Here is a 20,179-nt window from a genome sequence, read left to right as displayed (position 1 = left end):
GTTGGGGGGCGTAGGGGTGGTGGTGCGAGTGTTGGTACGGAACGGAAACCGCTCTGATGTGTAAACCCGGAAGTTCGTGGCATCTACCCCATACAACAAAAATGAATGAAAGCTTATGCGCTACCAGTTAACTGGCAAGGTACTCTTATCAGGTGTATGCTAGTCATTAGCCACAATGCTTTCAGAGTAGCTACATGCCATTCGAGTTGCTGCATAACCTGCTTGCTCAAATTATTTCTCTCTGTGTAATTGGTATTTAATTAGTTGCATTGCTCATGCTGTACTGAAAAGCCAAGACACTTTCTTTGATCATTTTTGATTTATTCACTGGTTTATGCACAAAAATACAAAAACTTCTCATGTTGCTGCTTTAGCTCACTCAGCCGAAGTGCCACAAAAAATATTAGGACTCTTAAGGTTTACAACTAGATTAGATCCATTACAAGAGCTGTAGAAAAAAACAATACCTTGCAGTTGACAACAATCACTGTTAAATAAGGCTTTAAGCGGCCAGGGTTTTGGGACCGATCAGTGAAAATGAATAAAAAAAAAAAAACGATAAAAAGATGGACTTGAACTTTATTTGGTGCGTATGCTGTGGAACCAAGAATTATTAACGGGGAAATTCTAAATCAGGTGTTCTTTTTCTAATTTATAAGTTGATTTTGGCACCACAAACTGATTTATTTCTCACTTTTATCATATTTTTGATTGCCTCTGTCACAATATTTCCAGCGAGCGCTTTCTCCTTTTTGTTTGTCAATCTAGTAAAAAAGCAACAACAATGAATGATGACGATACAGTAGCCACCCTTTACTGATGCACCGAGCCAACAACGCAAGAAGCACCACATCACAGATTTTTCTGCTCATCCACGACAAGCACTTCCCATCACTATCTTTGGCAATTTCACTCTAGGAGCCATTTTAACTGTGTTTATAGTACATTTTGAACGAAGACGAATGTTGCTTCGTTTCTCGCATGACTTTGTGGGATACAAACGTAGCTGTTTCATTTATTCCGCCAATAAGCTCCTTCTCCTTTTTATAACGATTTAAAAAAAACACTGCTAGCTGGGGTTTTTGCTAAAGCTTTGCTAAAATATATACGAAGAACATTTTTGCTTTAATTATAGTTAGTTTTAATTAGTTTTGTAAACATAAAATGTAGTTTCAGTTATTTTTTGTTTTTTTAAAAGCATTTTCGTTTTTATTTTATTTCTTTAACGAAATTGTTTTTGGAGTTTTAGTTTTTTCGTTAGTTTTAGTTAACTAAAATCTAACCTTGGCACAGATTTGCTGCTATCTATGCAAATTTTTTGGGGAATACGGAGGAGGAACATCCGCCTGCCAGGCGCAAAGGCTTTCCACTCATACGACTCGCAACAAGGCTAAATAGCTAATTGCTAATAGATTCGTTTTTGGGCTCAAACATACAGAATGGCAGCGTGGAGCGTCCAAAGAGTGAATTCGATTTTTTCTTCTTCTTCTTTTTGGCTGTAATATCTTATTTTACGGATCTGATCAAAGACATCATTGGTCAATCAGCAAATTATGAAATATTATAGCCAATTACAGACTTTACACAACACAAAATATCGGCTGATCTGATCCAGCCTTTCTGATTGGTGTAAATGTATGTGTCAAACAGAAATAATGCTAATTCCGCATGGTTTCTGAATCCTCAGGCAATTGCCCGATGCTCCTTTCGTCTGCTTCTGTTCGCAAGTCTTATGATGAGATGTTGGTAAATTAGAGATGTTTGACGTGTTATGTGATGACTATTATACTATATCTATTCTCATACTCAAAAAACAATTATAGATGGTCATTTTTTTTTAAGTGAGGAAATGTAGACATTCAGAAGAGGATCAAATTATTATTTCTACCACTAAATGACACAGTACCTATTTTATACTGCACAGCAGAGGCTCAGTTTGTGACAAAATGGGAAGTATCAAGGTGAGGACGCACCCGAGTTCTGTATGTGCAATTGTGACTGCTCTGCTGCAAGGAAAGTTGCTCTGCTGCATTCCTTTGATTGTTTTTCCGTAGTTTTTTTCTTCTTCACCGAGACCAGTGATTCCTTTAGGATGGGACTTTGCAAACTGTTAGTCGTCCTTAGTTATTACTCGGAGACATCCAACATGCATTCCATATGAAGCCGTTATGTAATCCACTAATTGGCTGCCATTACAATTTTCATACACTTTACATTCTTTTAACATCATCATTACTTACATACTGTTACATTAACACTCATTTAGAGACATTGATAGTATTTTTTTTTGAGTGTTCAATCATTATGAAAATATGCCACAAAAGTTGGACATCAGCTATCTAAAACATTAACTCCACATGTATTTTGCTTTTTCTTTGACTTCTTGCAATGCCATCAGAGAAAGTTAACGGTGATAAAGGTACCAGAGAAAGAAAAGTCTTTTGTGAGTTTCTCTTGGCTGCTGAAGACATTTAACATTTTCAATTTATATTTTTACTGTTTATGAATTTACTTATAAATATAACTTGCCATATAACTGTGTATTGGAATGAATATAACTGTGATGATGTTGTTGTGAAGTATATTGGAACTTTTCACTCCCTTCCAGCTGGTGAGATAGGAATGTACATGGGAGTCAAATTCTCATGGAGATAACACTGTGGGTCTGAGGGAGTCAAGGTCTCATGGCATTACCTGTCTAATCATATATTTCCGGCTTGGACGGGGAGTTGTAGTAAACATGTCGGTATATCACTTGTCTGCCTATTATAATTACTAACCCTTTGTCCAGCTTCAGGGGGAGTATGCTTTTTTCAAGTATAAAGCAACTGTGTGTTTTCATATTGGGACACACTCGGGGCTTAACATCACCTTTGAATGTAAGCAATTTCTGATGTGTCTTTAAGAGCTCTTAAAATAAATTCTTTGCCAAGAAAGCTTCTTCATCAGATCTCATTTGCAATTATTTTGAACACGCAAAGATTACACTTAATATAGTAATCAACAAATACCTTCACTGCACTGCTTCCAGTATATGCGTGTGGATGTTAGATTGTTTTTGTCCTGTCAGATCAGTTTAGCACCTGCAAATTCACCTATAATTTTCCCTCTATGCATTAATGAACGTTGTCAATTATACACAGATACAGGGCTCCACACTGCCCCTAAATGGTGGCTTTTTGCCCCTGAAATTTGAAACAGTGCAACTACATTTTTCATCTCTGCACGTGCGACCAGTACATTTTTTAACAAACCTCTGCTCCACACTTCCACCCATTTATCTGTAATACAGTAGAGCAGTGTTTCTCGAACCTGGTCCTAGGGGACCCCTATCCAGCCTAGTTTTCATGTCTCCCTCAGCCGACACAGGTGAGGATCATTATCAGGTTTATGCAGAGCTTGGCGATGAGATGATCGTTTTAATCACCTGTGTTGGCTTAGGGAGACATGGAAAACAGGCTGGATAGGGGTCCCCGAGGACAGAGGTTGAGACACAATGCTGTAGAGCAGGGGTGGCCAAGTTCGGTCCTCGAGAGCCCACTATCCAGCCTGTTTCCCATGTCTTCCTCCTTCAGCGCAGCTGATTCTAATGATCAGCTCATCAGCAAGCTTTGCAGAAGCCTGACAACGATCCTGATCATGAATCAGGTGTGTTAGTGGAGAGAAACATGGAAAACAGGCTGGATAGTGGCTTTCGAGGACCGAACTTGGCCACCCCTGCTGTAGAGTGACAATGAATAGAAATGTGAATATTTAGTTTGTAAATTATTATTTTTTGGGCCCAGTTCCTATCTGATGCGAATACTGGGGGTCCACTGTAATTTTGAAGTCTATAATGCGGCCAAATAAAATGAAAGCATGCAAAGTACGCGAAGAGCAGGTTGACATTTACTGTAGGTTAGTACAACCTTGTGAAACTCGAACCTCAACCATCTTCAAAACTTGACATAGAAATCTTATTGTCACAGTTAATAAAGTAAATACACTAATCTTCCAATCAATGACATGTACGCTAAATTATATGCTTGGCCAAAACGGGTCCAACTGACAACAGTAACAAAAATGAATACAGTACACTAAGGTGTGTCCACTTCTCAAATGACTTTTGCATTTATGTTTCAAATGCACTCAATTTCCCATCAGATGGCTTTTAGTGTGAAATGTGCCATAAAAGTAATACTGTACCCTTCACTAGTACGGAAGCAATCAACACACCCAACAAGGACTTTTTCTAGGTAGTGGTGAATGGGCCCCTGATGAAAAGGATGGGCAGGGCCCCGAAATGGGAGGAAGGCAAAACTGGTCAGTCCGGTCCTCCCCGGTGCAAGGTGGATGTCTGGGCGGTGACAGGCCTGTCAGGCTGCCTGGGAGGAGGCGCGCCCGTGCCGATATGAATGCGTGCAAGTCAGTCTTTGGCTGTGTTTAGACTTTGACAGCGGGACCCGGAGGAAGAAGAAGAGGCACCGTGGGAGACACGGGGCGAGTGAGACGGACATAAAGGAGGAGTAAGAGAGGGACTGTCAGTCTCAGTCGACCCCACACGCCAAGATGTCGAAAACAAGTCCAAATAAGAAAAAAGAGCAGTCGGTCAAGATCATCAGGTATGTTTTTTTTTTAATTTATTTAAACATACATTTTAATGTTTTGATCCTGTCTCAATCTTGTCCCCCTTTCTCTTGTCCCGTCCCAGCCAGCATGCATGCCTTACTAGCCGGTTACATTAAATCAGTGCTTGTCAGCAAGGACGAGACGCTTGTTTTCGCAACATGCATGTAGGTTAGAAAGTGAGAACAAACTAGAAATGCACACTCAGATGACCACCTCACACATTCTAACACACAAGAAGCTCTCAATTTGGGGAAGCGTTGGTACCATTTTCACACCATTTTTGGGCTCAGTGAATACAAGAAGTGCAAACCAAGACATTTGCTGATGGCGATTTCTCAAATGAAATGTTGTCAGTTAGCTGTAGCACAATGAGGGCTTGGCCCTTTAACTGGTTATCGTCCTTTATTTACAGTTAATGGGTGTTGGCCTGCAACCATCCCCAACTGTCTACTCAATTTGGAACATGAGTCAAAAGAGACATCGGACTCACGGCTCTTTAAATTTAATAATTTCAAAGAGATGCACTTGGTGGTTGAGCATGTATTCCATCGGGGGGGGGGGGGGGGGGGTGGGGCATAAAGCAGGCTAGGGGTGGTCCTGATTCAAATGTCACGGGCAGTTACACATTCCACTGGCAAAACAATCTTTGCAGACAACCTTAGTCGTACCCCTAACAAAAATGAGAAAGAAAATTCTAGCTACAGTAGAAGCATCTTTGAAACATGGAATACAGCACATGACCGGCAGGTGCTATCATCAGTCCTGGCCAACATTTCTTATGCACCAACTAGAGTCAACCATGCAGTGATGACCCTTAAATGTATCATAAGAAAATCAACTGTCGATGTACTTGGGGTTTCTCAAATCTCTGGGGGTTCGGTATCAGTATTTGGGTTTAGTTACCATACCTCAACCTTTTCCCAAAATTGACTTATAAATGCACATTCCTAAACTGACTAATGTGCAAAAGTTTCCAGTGGAGATTATCAGACATTTGGGCATATTCTAAGCATTTAAGATTAAAATACAAACAAACATAGTACCTGTATTAATTTTGTCTATACATTTCCCTGTGTTCTATCCTATTTTTGATCATTACATTTATTATAATGGTAACATTGCAGCGAAATCTTTGATTTCGGGCGTTTTCACATTAGAATGAAGGGAGTGTTTGCAATGCTTGGTGAAGAATGAGACAAACCCTGCTCAATTATGCAGACAGTCCAGTTCGTCAAGTCGGCTAATCAGATCCTCGCTCCTCGTTTGCCGTAGTAATTAGTGACTCAGTTATGTGTGGCAAATGTAGCTAACTATTTGCTGCAAGGTAATTGGTCACTGATTGAACAATTCAACATTTAAATGCTGGCCCCTTAGTTTGCACAATTGATAAGTTTTCACTGGACATTCATGAACTAAAAAGAAGCTCAACCATGAATAATATACACTCCCTTAAAAGTGACTATAATTGCCTGAGCTTATATTTCAAACTCTCAATATAAAGATACTGCAACAGTCAAGTTTGGGGGTGTAAAAAAAAGAACATTTGACTGCATAGCAGAGCGCAGTAGTTGCATGACGGTGCCATTTTCGACAGCAGAGGCGAAAATGCAGGCCGGAGGAACAATTTGCCCAAACTCCAACGCTAACCCACCCGGTGGGGGGCGTCCAGTCTTGAGCTTACACAGCTGCTGTAGATTTGTGATTGGAGAGCCTTCCGCCTTGGAGTTTGGTTGAGTGGACATCTAGTCTTATGATTTTTCGGTGTGTTTTACAATCGATAGACTGTTAAATTAAAGAGATGATACAAAACAATAATTATCATACATATTTAACTCCGGAAATGCTCCAGAAAATAAGCAAGGCAACTGACAAGCATGCAAATAGGCAACTTTTTTATTGAATAAGGTTAGGTTCCAAAAAGAAAACCATGACTAAAATGATTTGTGAATGCCAAACGTCTTTTAAAATTGCTTCAAATCTTGTTTGTGCTTTTTTTTTTTTTTTTTGACCTAATAAATAGCCTTAATAAGGGATTTCATTGCAAGTTGTAAGCACCAAAAATGGACTCAGTAGCTTGAGGTTTTGGAGGAAATGCAGCCCCTGAAGCCAGATTCACTTACAGTACGACGATATTTGGTTGGCAAGTCAATCAAGAGTGTTAAAACTAACACTAACGTCTCAAGAAAAGACACAGGAAGTCTGCCATTTTGGTGTGGGCGTGGCCATTTTTGTTCTTTTAAAAAAATGACCTTGGATTGCTTCCAAAACATTATCATCAATAATGGCCTGTCAAACACTGACAGCTTCTGACAACTCTGTTCGAGCCTTAAACATGTAATCCCCGCCTTGCAGGACCCAGCCCACCGACCTGGCCACGTTGATCGCCCAGATGCAAAAGCATGCAGACATAGTGGAGAAAGACATCCTCCGTGCTGAGCAACACTTGGCTGAAGTAAGAATATACACAAAGGCCTCTCTCGATTGCTTTGTAAAATTCACTACATCGTCTTCCACCAGGATGCAGAAAATGACAAGCGAGAGCTGCCTTTGAAGCACCAGCATGAGCTCTGCGACATTCTGGGCGAAGCTGAGACCCTGCTGAAGGAGCTCTTCTTGGACGTGGACAAGGCCAAGAAGGCCAAACACCCGCAGGCCCGAGAGATCGAGAGCGAGTGAGTTGTTATAAACCACACGTGATGTTCGTACATTTAGTAATTGTTAGATGACATTATGGCTCCCCCTACAGATGAGGTGTGTTATTTGTTGTATTCCAAGCCATGATTTTGTGGACTTCAAATGTTTTCAGTGTCCTCCACCTCCACGAGCGCTGGCTGAAGGACTGCACTTTCTATCGAGACATCTATGAGCAGATTGATGACGTGTCGTTGATGCCCAGGATCGACTGGGCGCCCGTTTTGGCCGATAAGCAAGTAGGTCTCGCAATACGGGCTTACCGGGCCTCGCACCAAAACACATTAACGGCATTGAGTCAATTCCTCCTATACGTACATTTTCAGAAACTAGTGAACAGTAACCAGTATGGGCCCACCATGCCGGAATTGGAGAAGCAGATCGCTTCTCACAAAATCCTGCACCAGCAGGTCGAAGCTTACAACCCGCAGCTGTGTGTCAGCTCTGCCGGTACCAAGGTGAACTAACGCTACCAAATATAATATGACAGTACATCTGAGAATGTTTGCACACTTCTTTTTTTTTTTTAAAACTTCATGAAACACATTTTATTGTAGTAAAATGCATTCTATCATCTTGTCTTCCAGGACAACTACATGGTCCTCAAGAAACAGTACAACAACCTTCTGGTGAGATTCTTGTTGGGTATTTGACGGCATTCATTCCAAAATCGACTCTTGTTTGGAAATCCAATTCAATATCAATATCTTTTATTGAACCAGGTACAAAAATGGATTAGATTTCAAACCTCTTTCCCAAGAGTGACCCAGCCAAGACAGCTATTAACTCATTCACTGCCATTGACGGCTATAGACGTCAAAAATTCATTTGAACTATTTCGATTAGTTTAACATTTTTTCCCACTTTAATTAACAAGAGTATGAAAACCTAGATTTTTTTAATTGTACATTAAGAACAGATGTAAAATGTTTGATTAATCGTGAGTTAACTATTGAAGTCATGCGATTAATTACAAATAAAAAATGTAATCGCCTGGCGCCCCTAATGTTTAATAATCTTTTCTTTTTTCTTCTTCTAATTGCATCAGGTGATTAACATATTTAATTGTAATTAATCGCATGACTTTGATTGTTTTAGGTTTTCAAACTCTTGTTAAGAAAAGTGGGGAAAAAATGTTAAACTAATAGAAATGGTTAAAATGAATTTCTGACGTCTATAGCTGTCAACGGCAGTGAATGAGTTAAGAAAGCTTTAGTTCAATGGTGTAATGTTAATTTTATCAGCCATTTTTAACTTTAGTCTGTTGTAGTCCAGTTTCAATCACTCTTGTTAGCTTTTTATCATAGTTAGTCTACCTTATCCCGTTTTTATTTAGTCCATTTTTAGTCGACTAGAAGGCGAGCATTTTAGTCTTTATTTTAGTCCAAGAAAATATACACAATATTATTCGTCTAGTTTAAATCAAGAAGAACTGTCAACGTTTTAGTTAAATTTTATTCAGGACAATCATTTTACCCTTTTGAATGGCAAATTTCCATCTGATCTACTTCACAGAAAATTAAAATATAAAATATAAATATAAAATAGTCTTTCATCTTTTTGTTGAAAAACAACGTCACACACAATTGCAGTATATCAGCAAGTGGCTACAATGGCTCCATGCTACGAGTTAATTAAATTAGCCAGCATTAGTGGTAGTCAGATTAGCATTATTGTTGGAACGTTATAGCTGGATTAATGTTACGTGAAAAACAACCACCACTAAAAAAAAAATCTTACAAAATCATGTATTTTTTTTCTTTTTTCATGAATTCAAATGTCCCTAGATTTTAGTCCAGTCTTTATTAAATGGACAACATTTTTATCTCATCTTCATTAGTCAACGAAATACTAATCCCAGTTATTGTTTATTAATGGCGACTTAAATCTATTTTAGTCTAGTTTTCATCCGGTGAAAAATGTTAGTTGACGAAAATATTTTTGTTTAGTTTTTGTTAATGAAATTAACACTACAAAGGTGTACATCCACCTGAGGGAGGCTACACAACAGCCCCCACCCTCCCAATCCCACTCTGTGCTGCCCTAATCGGAATAACTAAAGATACAATTCCTTTGCGAATAGTAGAAGTTAGTTACTAAACAGCACGACTGATTCTGAAGCACATAGAGGTTGAAATCTGATTGGACAAAAAAATGAAACCCAACCAAAACACACTGTGGGAGCAGTGCAGCCAAGAGAATAGACTTGGAAATAAATAAATACAACTTCCTAGAACAAATATTAGAATTCACGATATAAATGCAGGTCAGTGCTTCTGATGGTCCACCGCTGCTGTTTCACACGTTTCCCCCCTCCCCCTCTCAGGAAACCTCCAAGTGGCGTGGCCACTACTTGGGCAGCCTGTATGAGTACATGCAGGGCTGCAACAAGGAGCTGACATTCCTGGGAGAGGAGCAGCATAAGATCAAGAAGCAGGACTGGAGCGACCGAATGGTGGATCCTCCAGATGTCCGCAGGCAGTATGAGGTCAGAATTGAGCAGTAACCGCTACTCATGTGGATTGAGACATCGCACGGGCTAAGCACGTTTTCATTTTCAGAACTTCAAGAACAACAGTCTGCTGTCACACGAGAGTGAGGTGAACAAACTCCAGGATGAAGGAGACAGACTTATTGAGGGCAAGCACCCTGCCAGCGCGACCATACAGGTACACTAGCAACGCTTTCATTTGACATCACTTACATTAGCATTCATAGAAACACATTTACTTTGCTATTGTTATTCTCCAGTTGGGTCTATTTGACTAAAAAAATATTATTTGAAGAAGCTACAATGTCAACGAGTGTCTGTATATCCCTCAGAAAGTAGATAGTTGCGCCCCTGATAAGATGAGACATACATGAAAATATTAGGGGTGTGAGGCGATTAAAATTTGAATTTGAATCCTAATTAATCGCATGACTGCAATAATTAACTCACGATTAATCACAAGTTTTATACCTGTTGAAAATGTACAATAATTTTTCTTCTTCTAAGTTTTCATACTCTTGTTAACATAAAAGTGGGGGGGAAATTAAACTAATGGAAATATGGCTGCATCTTTTAGTCATTGATGCAGCTTTTCATAATAATTCATAAAATTGAGTTAAAATGAAAAAGATGTAATGTACTGTAAAAAAAATTTGTGATATTGATTTTAACGTTGTCATTTTTCAAACTAAATGGCATAATTACATTTGTAAGACTATTATTTTTCATATTAAGAGCTATATAATCTTTAACATAAAGTAACTTGTAAAATTCAGCACATTTTAAAAATTGTAAAATACAACTTGACCCCAGTATCCACAAATATATGCATTATTATTAATTACTGCTAAATCTTGACGTGGACGTGTCTGCTGTGTAACGACTGGAATTCCCCCAGTACAGGCTTTCCAAGTAATCGTGCATTAAAAATAATTGTGCCGTTAAAGGAACTTTAAATTAACACACTATGTTTGGCACACCTAGAAAATATATTTAAATACTAATACATTAGTTTAGGATTTCAAGTGCTACTAAAAACATTGTCGTTGAATTCCCTGATCTTAATGCAGAGTCAGCACTTCATTTCTGGTAATCTTTCACTTGCAGACCCAAAGAGACATCGTACGCAACGAGTGGCAAAAGTTCCTCCATTTGTGCATTTGTCAGGAGACACACCTGGATAATTTGGAGCAGTACAAAAAGGTAACGATGGGACATGACACAGAAGACTCACATAATATATCCACCTGAGCACATCTTCCTGTGTGTTTGACACAAACTTACTGTCCATCACATTACCTTGCAGTACCAACTGGACTCGGAGCAGCTGTCAGAAAATCTGAGCAAACTCAACAATAGCTTGGACCCGAAGCTCGCCAACAGGATCAGTAACTCTGAGATGCTGCTGCAGCTTGAGGTATGAAGAGGATGCTTGTAGTCTTTTGTCACAGCCAGATATTGTAAACATTATAAGACGCCAACATGAAAGCCAACAGCCCCGTGGATAAGTGCAGTGTTTCCCAACCTTACAACAACTGTAATTAAATAATCAGAGCACAGAAAAATGCTAAAATCTCTCTGTGCTTCATCTGAAATTGATTGGTTTGGATTGGTTTATTTTTTATTTTTTTTAAAGCAGCAATTTCCACGGTGTGTATGTGTGTCCGACACCGGCACTTGTGATTCTGAAAGCCTTGAGTAGATTTCATTTACAGTGCAACACATAGAAGCTGAAACCTGATTGAACAATTTAAAAAAAACTGAATTACTGAAAGCTGCACATCCAACATACATGCTATGAACTGAAGACAAAATGTGACTGTTAAAAATAAATTAATAACATTTCATTTAAGTTGAAAATGTAGGTCAGTGCTTTTGATAGTTTCCCTTATATGCCCTGATAATAGTCAGTTTTACTTTGTGGATATTGTACATGATAATTCCAAGATGACTTCACTCTGAAAACAGTTGGGTCGAAAATAACCCAAATTGAGTCAAAAATGGACCGACTCAACTTTTTGAGGAACGTAATTCCAAAAGTTGGGTCAAAACTTGGGCTTTGTGGGTTTTGGGTTAATTGAATAACCCAAATGAACTGAGTCAAAAATGAACCGACCCAACTTTTTGAGTTATTTAGCCCAAACAGGGTCGAATTCAATAACCCACAAAGCAACACACTGGGGTTATTTGTGGGTTATTCACTTGACCCACCCTTTTGGGTTAATAGAATAACCCAATTGAACTGAGTCAAAAATAAAACGACCCAACTTTTTGAGTTATTTAGCCCAAACAGGGTCGAATTCAATAACCCACAAAGCAACACACTGGGGTTATTTGTGGGTTATTCACTTGACCCACCCTTTTGGGTTAATAGAATAACCCAATTGAACTGAGTCAAAAATAAAACGACCCAACTTTTTGATTCATTTAGCCCAAACAGGGTCAAATTCAATAACCCACAAAGCAACACACTGTTTGGGATTATTTGTGGGTTATTCACTTGACCCAACCTTTTGGGTTAATCGAATAACCCAATTGAATTAGGTGGAAAAATAAACAGACCCAACATTCTGAGTTGTTTAACCCCAGAAATTGGGTTCCTTTGTGGGTAATTAAATTAATTGACCCAACTTTTGGGTTAACTGAGTAACCCAAAAAGTTGGGGTCAGTCTCTTTTTTTATTTTTTTACCCAGTTTGGGTAAATTTTGACCCAACTGTTTTTAGAGTGCTGTAAAACATGCTTCTGATGTGCATTTCCCACCAGACAGAAGAGAAAGCTGTGCAGGACAGCGAGCAGCTGCTGGCAGACCTGAGAAGGCGCAGCACCACCATTGCTCCTCTGAAGCAGCGTCGTAGCCCTCCAAACAGAACGGTCACATTGGAGTCTCTCTGCGACTGGGAATCTAACAGGGTACAACATTTGACTTTTTAATTGTGATCAGGCAGAATTAAATGTCAATGGCAGGATATAAGTCAATGAACGAGGCGTCACTGTGTTTATGTTTCTCCATCTAGGGACCTCTGTCAAGAGGCGAGAAGTGCACCTTGAAATCTAACCCCGACAATGAGAACTGGGACGTTATAACCAACAAAGGGGTCGCGAACACCTTCCCAGGGGTTTGCTTCATTATCCCACCGCCTGATCCAGAGGCCATCAACAGAGTGGACCTGTAAGTAACAGCACGTTCACAACAATGTCAGTCAGTGATGTGGTCAACCTACAATGCAACACATACTTTCAATGACTAGTTTGGGTGGTGAACTGGGAGACATAAAGAAGAGGAGGGCCGCTCTAGCAGCATCCCTCAAGAATCACAAGTCAGAGATGGCCAGGTCCCTACAATCAGGTCAGAGTCAAACCAAATAGTGTATCTCCATGTTGCTCACCTTTGTAATAAATGAACTTCCCATTTACCGGTTCAGCTCCACCCTCGTCTCCCGCGCTGGATCCCAGACTGTCAGCGCTGGGTCTCCGGTTGGACAAGCTGAATTCCGACCTGGACAATGCTGATAAAGACATGCTGGGCCGCATACGAGTCCCACTGAGCCGCTCCAATCCCGGTGGCGATCTTATCAACAGGCTAAAGGAACAGGAAGTAAGGAAAACGATCAATAAGATCAAACAATACGGTATTATATATACACATTTAAGTTACGCACAAAGGTATGAAAATCCTGGCCTCATTTTGATTTGAGGTGGATTTTTATCTGGTGGGATTGTCTTTTAGGCATGACACAAGCAAGTGACAAAAAACTAGAAGAACTTTTACATTTTAATATAAGGTTCTATATTACATCTAATGTTTCAAATGTATAGTATATATATTATATTAAATTATATTACACATTGCTAGGACCATTTTGAATGGTGTCAAAGATTCGTGTTTCATTATGAATATTTTTAATTGTATTATATTTTGGGCTTAACTGTACACACGTGTGCATATACCTACATATACATTCCTATACATTGAAGGTCTCATAGCTAAATACTTTTTTTAAATTTGAAAATGCAACATTACATTTTTCAAGCAGTACATATTAATTCATTCATTCATAGACACTATATGTTTATGCTCTTTTTTCCCCTTCAAAATACGAGCTTTAGGGCTGGCTCAATGTTTGTTTTACCTTAGATTGATCATTTATATACTGGCTTAACTCGCTCGTTCCTGTATATGTAAAAATGCTCATCATGAAAATAATAAAAAGTAACAGACGCTGAAATAATTGTGTTTTTACTACTAGATTATTTGTTTGTATGAATTGGCAGAAATAATGGAATTGTCTTAAAAAACAAAAACATATTACTTAATGTATTTATTATTATTATTATTATTGTTATTTTCAGCAAGCTGCCCAGGGACTAAAAGGTCTGGAGCAGGAGAAGTTTTCAGCTAAGGCTGAACTGCAGCCTCTACTGTCCAAAGATCCTACTGCCGCCGGTTCACTGCCATTCAAAATGAACAATGCCGAAAACAAGTACGATGGCCTCCACGGACTTGCTGACCTCTATGCCAGAAAGTAAGTAACGTTTTCTTTAGAAGATGACCTGAGAGCAAAATCCCTTTATCTATTTAATATTTTAAACAAAAAAAGTTACAAATTTATGTTGTTGTTTTTTTCTAACTTTTGTGTATTTATTTATTTTCTTTCAGAGCAAATGCGTCCTTCAATCTCGAGAATCAGATAAAGAAGGCGGATGGCCTCATCTCAGGGTTTGAGAAGAGGCTCAGTGAAGATGGCCCGATACTCGATGTGCCAAACTCGATTCAATCTGCCAGTGATAGCCTCCATGTAAGGAATGAACAACAATTTCTTAATGAACCACACAAAAATTCCATCACTTTTTCCCTGTCTCTTTTGCCGTTTTTAGCAACAGCGAAAGGCTGTGGCATCGGCTCAGCCCGAGATGAGGAAGCTAAGCCAGGACCTAGAGACCACCGAACAGCTATGCAGCTCTCTGCAGCAGGGATACCAGGAGTTCTGTCCTGACATCCAGCGCCAGAGAATGGATGTCAAATACCTGCACAACCGCTATGCAAACCTTGACAACCAGTTGAAAGAGAGGTAAAAATTCAATCCCATCCAATCCCATGTCAAATGCATCAATACAAACAATAGAAAACTTTAAACGATGCACATCTTTTCAGAGAGAACATCTTACAAGAAGCTGGTTCCAAAAACAATGAATTCCAAAGTTCGGCCAAATCGCTGAATTTATTCCTGAACAACCTGCCAAGAAACAAGCTCAACTACAATGATGATGCGTCTTCAATCTCTGCTATGCAGAGCTCACAGGAGGTGAGAATAGTCATTAATCACGACCCATTTGGACTGAATTGAATTTTGTGTATTTACTATCTCTGCTTTTGGTCTCACTTTTCTTCTATGGTTACTTGGATGAAATTTGATTCAATTTTAAAACACTGTGATTGTGTGGTTAGCACTTCTGCTTCACACATTTGAGGTTCATGGTTCAAATCTTGGCTCTCGCCTACCTGTGTGGGTTATTTTATGGGCAGGGCTGGACTGGCCATCTGGCATACAGGGCAGATGCCCGGCGGGCCGACGTCTTTTGGGGGCAGATGCGGTGCAATTTAATTATTTGACTGCATGTTACTCTAAAAGACCAACTCACAATTTAAAAAGAGCAACCAATCAATTTACAATATAGACAGAAAACCAATCAATATTAGTTGGTCCCACGTTGCAAAAACATGCAGGTTAATTGAAGACTTTGAAATGTTCATAGGTTTTAATAATGTGAGTTTGAATGATGAGCTGACTATGTGTGCCCTGTGATTGACTCACAAGGTGTACCTTTACTCTAAAGCCAGCTAGGATTAGCTTCACTTGAGACCCGAATGAAGACAAGTAGGATGGATTGACCTCCCTTTTAAGTGCCCTCCTTGTACCCTCCCTAACCAATTGCAATGCATCAGTTATGATGGCACTATGAATGAGAATGTTATCACTAACTGACCTTTCACTGCAGAGGGTGATGGACGACCTGAAGCGGAAAGGCAATGACGTGGATCGACTGTCTGACTTGTCACAAGACCTGCAGAATTTATTTGGTGTAAGACATAACATGTAATTTTCGTAACACTGAGTTGTAGAATACATTAACGATCGAAGGTAGAATAATATTAATGGACCATCTTCTCGACGTGCAGGAATATGATACCAACATTGACAAATTCAACAGTACACTGGAAGATGCTGATGCCACTGTTGCAAAGAGACCGTATACGCTCACACTTGGTGAAGCCATTCAGAAAGAGGTATCATTCACAAGTTTCAGCAAAAGCCTGTTATTTGCTTGACAATTGCAGAGGTTACCCAGTCTCTTTCTCTGACAGGAAAGGGATCTGGTCAACCGCTACGCTGAAGCGTCAGCTGCAAATGGTCAACGGCAAAAACTGATGGAGTTGGCCCGGAATCTCACTGTACAAGTAAGAGGGCCGGGGCATGAGAAAGACAGTAATACCCAAACCAATCACTGAATGATTTATTAACTTGGTGTCATTTCCTTTGCTGTAGAATGATGAGAAAGTTCAGTTGTTGGCACAACATCAGGTGCAGCTGGAAAGCCAGCAAAGGAATACTTATGAGCTAAACAGTCTTGCCAGAGAGCTGGAGGAAGAGAGGGAGAGGACACTTCATGTTGAGGCTAATCTAAAAGCCTTCAGAGATAGGCTGATGTCACTGAAGAATCGCAGAGGAGTAGAACGTGTTGAGGAAAAAGAAGTGGTTCAATACTACCGCGACCCCAAACTGGAGAGTGACTCAATAGAACTTCAGAAGATACTTCATGAAGAGATACGAAGACGGTCCACCATCCAGAGTGAGGTTGAGATTTATAACAAGAAATATGCTCTCTACGATGACAACCTCAAAAATACAGCACCAAAACTGTTGACGAGAGAAGTGACAGAGTTTGAAAAAGACCCTCAGCTAGATGTCGATGCTGCCAGGCTGAGAGATGAAATATCAAGAATGAGAGAAGAGATTCGACTGAGAAACTCGGAGTACATAAATATAAAGACGGAGTTTGACATTCTGCAACAGAAGAAACCACTCATCAAAGAGAGGGTGGTTAAGAAGGAAGTGTTGAAAGTAGAAAAAGACCCAGAGATGTTGAGATCCTTGCGGAAATTTGAGACCGACATTTCGGAAGAGACTAGCAGGGTGAAGCTCATAAATGATGAAATATTCCAAATGAGAAGCCAGATTAATGCCCTTGAAAGACTGATTCCAAACATCCAGCCCAAGATCATCACAAAGGAAGTTAAAAGGGTTGAACAAGACCCCGAACTCATCACAGAATCAAAAAGGATTCGATCATCTGTGGAGACTGAGATGTTCGAAAACAACTCCTTGTCCAAAGAGGTGATGAACCTCCACAGTCGCTACAGGGAACTCCAAGCTTTGAAACCAAAAGTTGAGGTGAAGGAAATCGTTAATGAGATTTACCGGATTGATCCAAATACAGAGGTCGAAATTTTACGCCTCAGGAAAGACATACAAGAGGCCAATGGTCAGCGCTCTATCTTAGATAGGGAAATCCCAAAGGTTGGATCAGAGGTGAATTTCCTTCGATCACAGAAGCCCAAGGTAGAAATGAAAGAGGTTCTTCAAGAGGTGGTGAAGGAAGAAAGAAGTCCTGAAAATGTGAGAGAGATTCAAAGGTTAAATGAGCAGATGCATGTCATCCACAACAATTACAACTTTCTCCAAGATCAGGTGAGGGGACTGAGAACAGAGAGAGATGGATGGAAGGCTGAAAAGTCCAAGATCGAGACCAAAGTTATCACCAGAGATCTCATTAAGTATGAAGCGGATCCTCTCTTAGAAAAAGAAGCTGACCGACTGAGAAGAGAATTAAGGGACGAGGCGCAAAGGCGACGTTCTATTGAGGAGTTGGTGTTTGACCTGAAAAACAAATACATCTTGTTGGAAAGACAAAAGCCAGAGGAGAAAGTGGTTGTGCAGGAGATTGTGCGTTTACAGAAGGACCCGCGGCAAGTGCTTGAGCATGAGAGGCTGTGTAGGAGCCTGGATGAAGAAGTGATGACTCGACGTCAGATCGATTTAGAGTTACAGCAACTGAGAACAAAGGTGGAAGAGAAGGAGAGGCTCCTCAGAGCAAGTGATGAGCATCAAAAGAGGATCATGGCAGAGTCAGAACTCAAGGAACTCCGATTGCGCATCCATCAACTGGAACATGCGCCGCCTGCTGTTTCAGAAAATATTGTTGTTGAGGAGGTACTGAAAGTGGAGAGAGACCCAAAACTGGAGAGGTTGACAGGTGTTCTGCGGATAGATATGGATAAAGAAACCAGCGAAATCCTGCGTCTCCAGAGAGACATCCGTAACATCACTCTTAGGCTTGATGTCCTCCAGAAAGAAAAGTCTGTTGAGAAGAAAGTGTACAAAGAAGTTGTCCGTGTTGAAAAAGACCAGGCTGTGGAAGCGGAGAGGGATCGCCTGAGGGAACAGGTTTCCAAGCAAAAATTTGCAAGGCAGGACATCGAGGATCAAATCAAACGCCTCAGTAGTAAAACAAACCATCTGATGACTAGTAAGTCGAGCAGCTCAAGAGAAGAAACTAGCCAAACCATGAACAGAGACGCCTTACTGAGGGAGAAGGACAACCTGACTCGTGAGCTCAGGACACTGGAGGCAAAGAAACATGACATCAACTTGTCTTTCGAGCAGCAGAACAGACTCATGAGCGAGAGGACACAGATGAGCAGGAACAGAAGCATGAAGATGGGTTCTGACGTACAGCAATTCGAGAGGGAAATCCTGAATGAGAAAGACAAGATCCACATCTTGGACAGCACCATTCGTGAACTCCTGCTTAGCATGCAGAAAGAGGAACATACTGAAACCAGGACCAAGGAGACCAACGTGTCCACCAAAATCACCATTCTGGATCCAGATACAGGCAAAGACATGTCTCCTTATGACGCCTACCTACAGCGGCTGATCGATCGCCAGCAGTACATTCATCTGCAGGAGCTTGAGTGTGACTGGGAGGAGATCACTTCCGTGGGACCCGATGGCGAGACATCCGTGCTCCAGGATCGCAAGAGCGGCAAACAGTACCCCATTAAAGACGCCCTGAGAGAAGGCCGACTTACACAGACTGATTTGGAGGGCTACAAACAAGGCAAAATCCACATCTCAGAGTTTGCCTTACTGGTTGCTGGTGATAGCAAGCAGAAGACCCTGTTCAACTCATTTACTTCAAGGACCAACACACCAATGAAGTCTGCCCCAATCGACTATGCCGCAACACAATCGTATCCAATTGCCGGAATCATGGATACGCACACTAACACCTGCTTCACCGTACGCAGCGCCGTCATGCGTAAACTTATCGACGCCACTACGGCCCAAAAGCTTCTGGAGGCCCAGGCAGCAACCGGCGGCATCATTGACATCGCCGCCAAGGACAGACACTCGGTTCACAAGGCCGCTTCCAGAGGCCTCATTGATGACAGTCAGCTCCAGAGGCTCCTCAATGCTCAAAAGGCCTACACTGGAGTGGAAGACCCCGTGACCAAAGAGCGTTTGTCTGTGGGAGAAGCCATCCAGAAAGGCTGGATGCCAAAGGAGAGTGCAACTTGGTACATGGAAGCACAGCACCTGACTGGAGGCCTGATTGACCCCAGCAGCAACAAAAGAATGAGCATTGTGGATGCTATTGGATCCAAAATGATCAACAGCAACATGATGAGAGATATTCAAGCTGAAACCAGTTACAAGAAGGATATCACGGATCCCCTCACCAAGCAGAAGATCAACTACAAACAAGCCCTGGAACGCTGTAAGAAAGACCCCATTACTGGCCTTCTAATGTTGCCGGCCTCCTCCAAAGAGTCTGGCTACACTCCATCGTACAACAGATATGGAGCAAGATTCTAAATGTGTTTACTGCTTAGAGTTATCTGATTTGTGAAGTAATGGATTAAAAAAAAGTGCCTATACATTTTTTATCATATTGTACGAAGATAAACAGTGCATAAATGTGCTCTTTTTTTTTTTTTTTATCAGGCAAAGCTTTCTGTCAAACCAAAAAGATTGCTGCCAAGTTGCCTTTGTTTACTAAACATGTCAAATGTGGGCAGATGTTATTATGATTTTATTAAAAATATTACTAGAAATGAAGTATCTACCTGACAATATTAATGTGGAATACTGGGACATGGTGCAATGCTAATTATCAAGATTAATATGATTATGTATTACTTGTGGGCTAACCTTGACACTGTTTATTTTTAACTCCATCTTGTTGGATACGTTATGAAGAAACAAATATCAATAAATTTAAATTATAATGTCTGTTGTGTACTATTTTACATAAAACACACATG

General features: G+C 40.4%; 1 protein-coding gene across 1 annotated transcript; it reads left to right on the top strand.

The window, feature by feature from the left end:
- The first annotated feature begins 4,381 nt into the window (after nt 1-4,381).
- On the top strand, nt 4,382-20,147 carry evpla (envoplakin a). Its single transcript, XM_077570030.1, has 22 exons — nt 4,382-4,601; nt 6,961-7,060; nt 7,126-7,280; nt 7,415-7,538; nt 7,626-7,757; nt 7,887-7,928; nt 9,626-9,787; nt 9,861-9,968; nt 10,898-10,993; nt 11,097-11,207; nt 12,556-12,702; nt 12,807-12,961; nt 13,041-13,138; nt 13,215-13,387; nt 14,143-14,315; nt 14,450-14,588; nt 14,668-14,861; nt 14,945-15,095; nt 15,790-15,873; nt 15,971-16,078; nt 16,157-16,249; nt 16,338-20,147. The coding sequence occupies exons 1-22, from the start codon at nt 4,549-4,551 to the stop codon at nt 19,728-19,730; spliced, it is 5,991 nt and encodes a 1,996-aa protein (XP_077426156.1). The 5' UTR covers nt 4,382-4,548; the 3' UTR covers nt 19,731-20,147.
- The last annotated feature ends 32 nt before the right edge of the window (nt 20,148-20,179 follow it).

Source organism: Vanacampus margaritifer, chromosome 7, assembly GCF_051991255.1.
Source record: "Vanacampus margaritifer isolate UIUO_Vmar chromosome 7, RoL_Vmar_1.0, whole genome shotgun sequence".
Taxonomy (NCBI): Eukaryota; Metazoa; Chordata; class Actinopteri; order Syngnathiformes; family Syngnathidae; genus Vanacampus; species Vanacampus margaritifer.
Note: the sequence above shows the minus strand (reverse complement) of the source record. Positions and strands in the feature narration are given on the sequence as shown.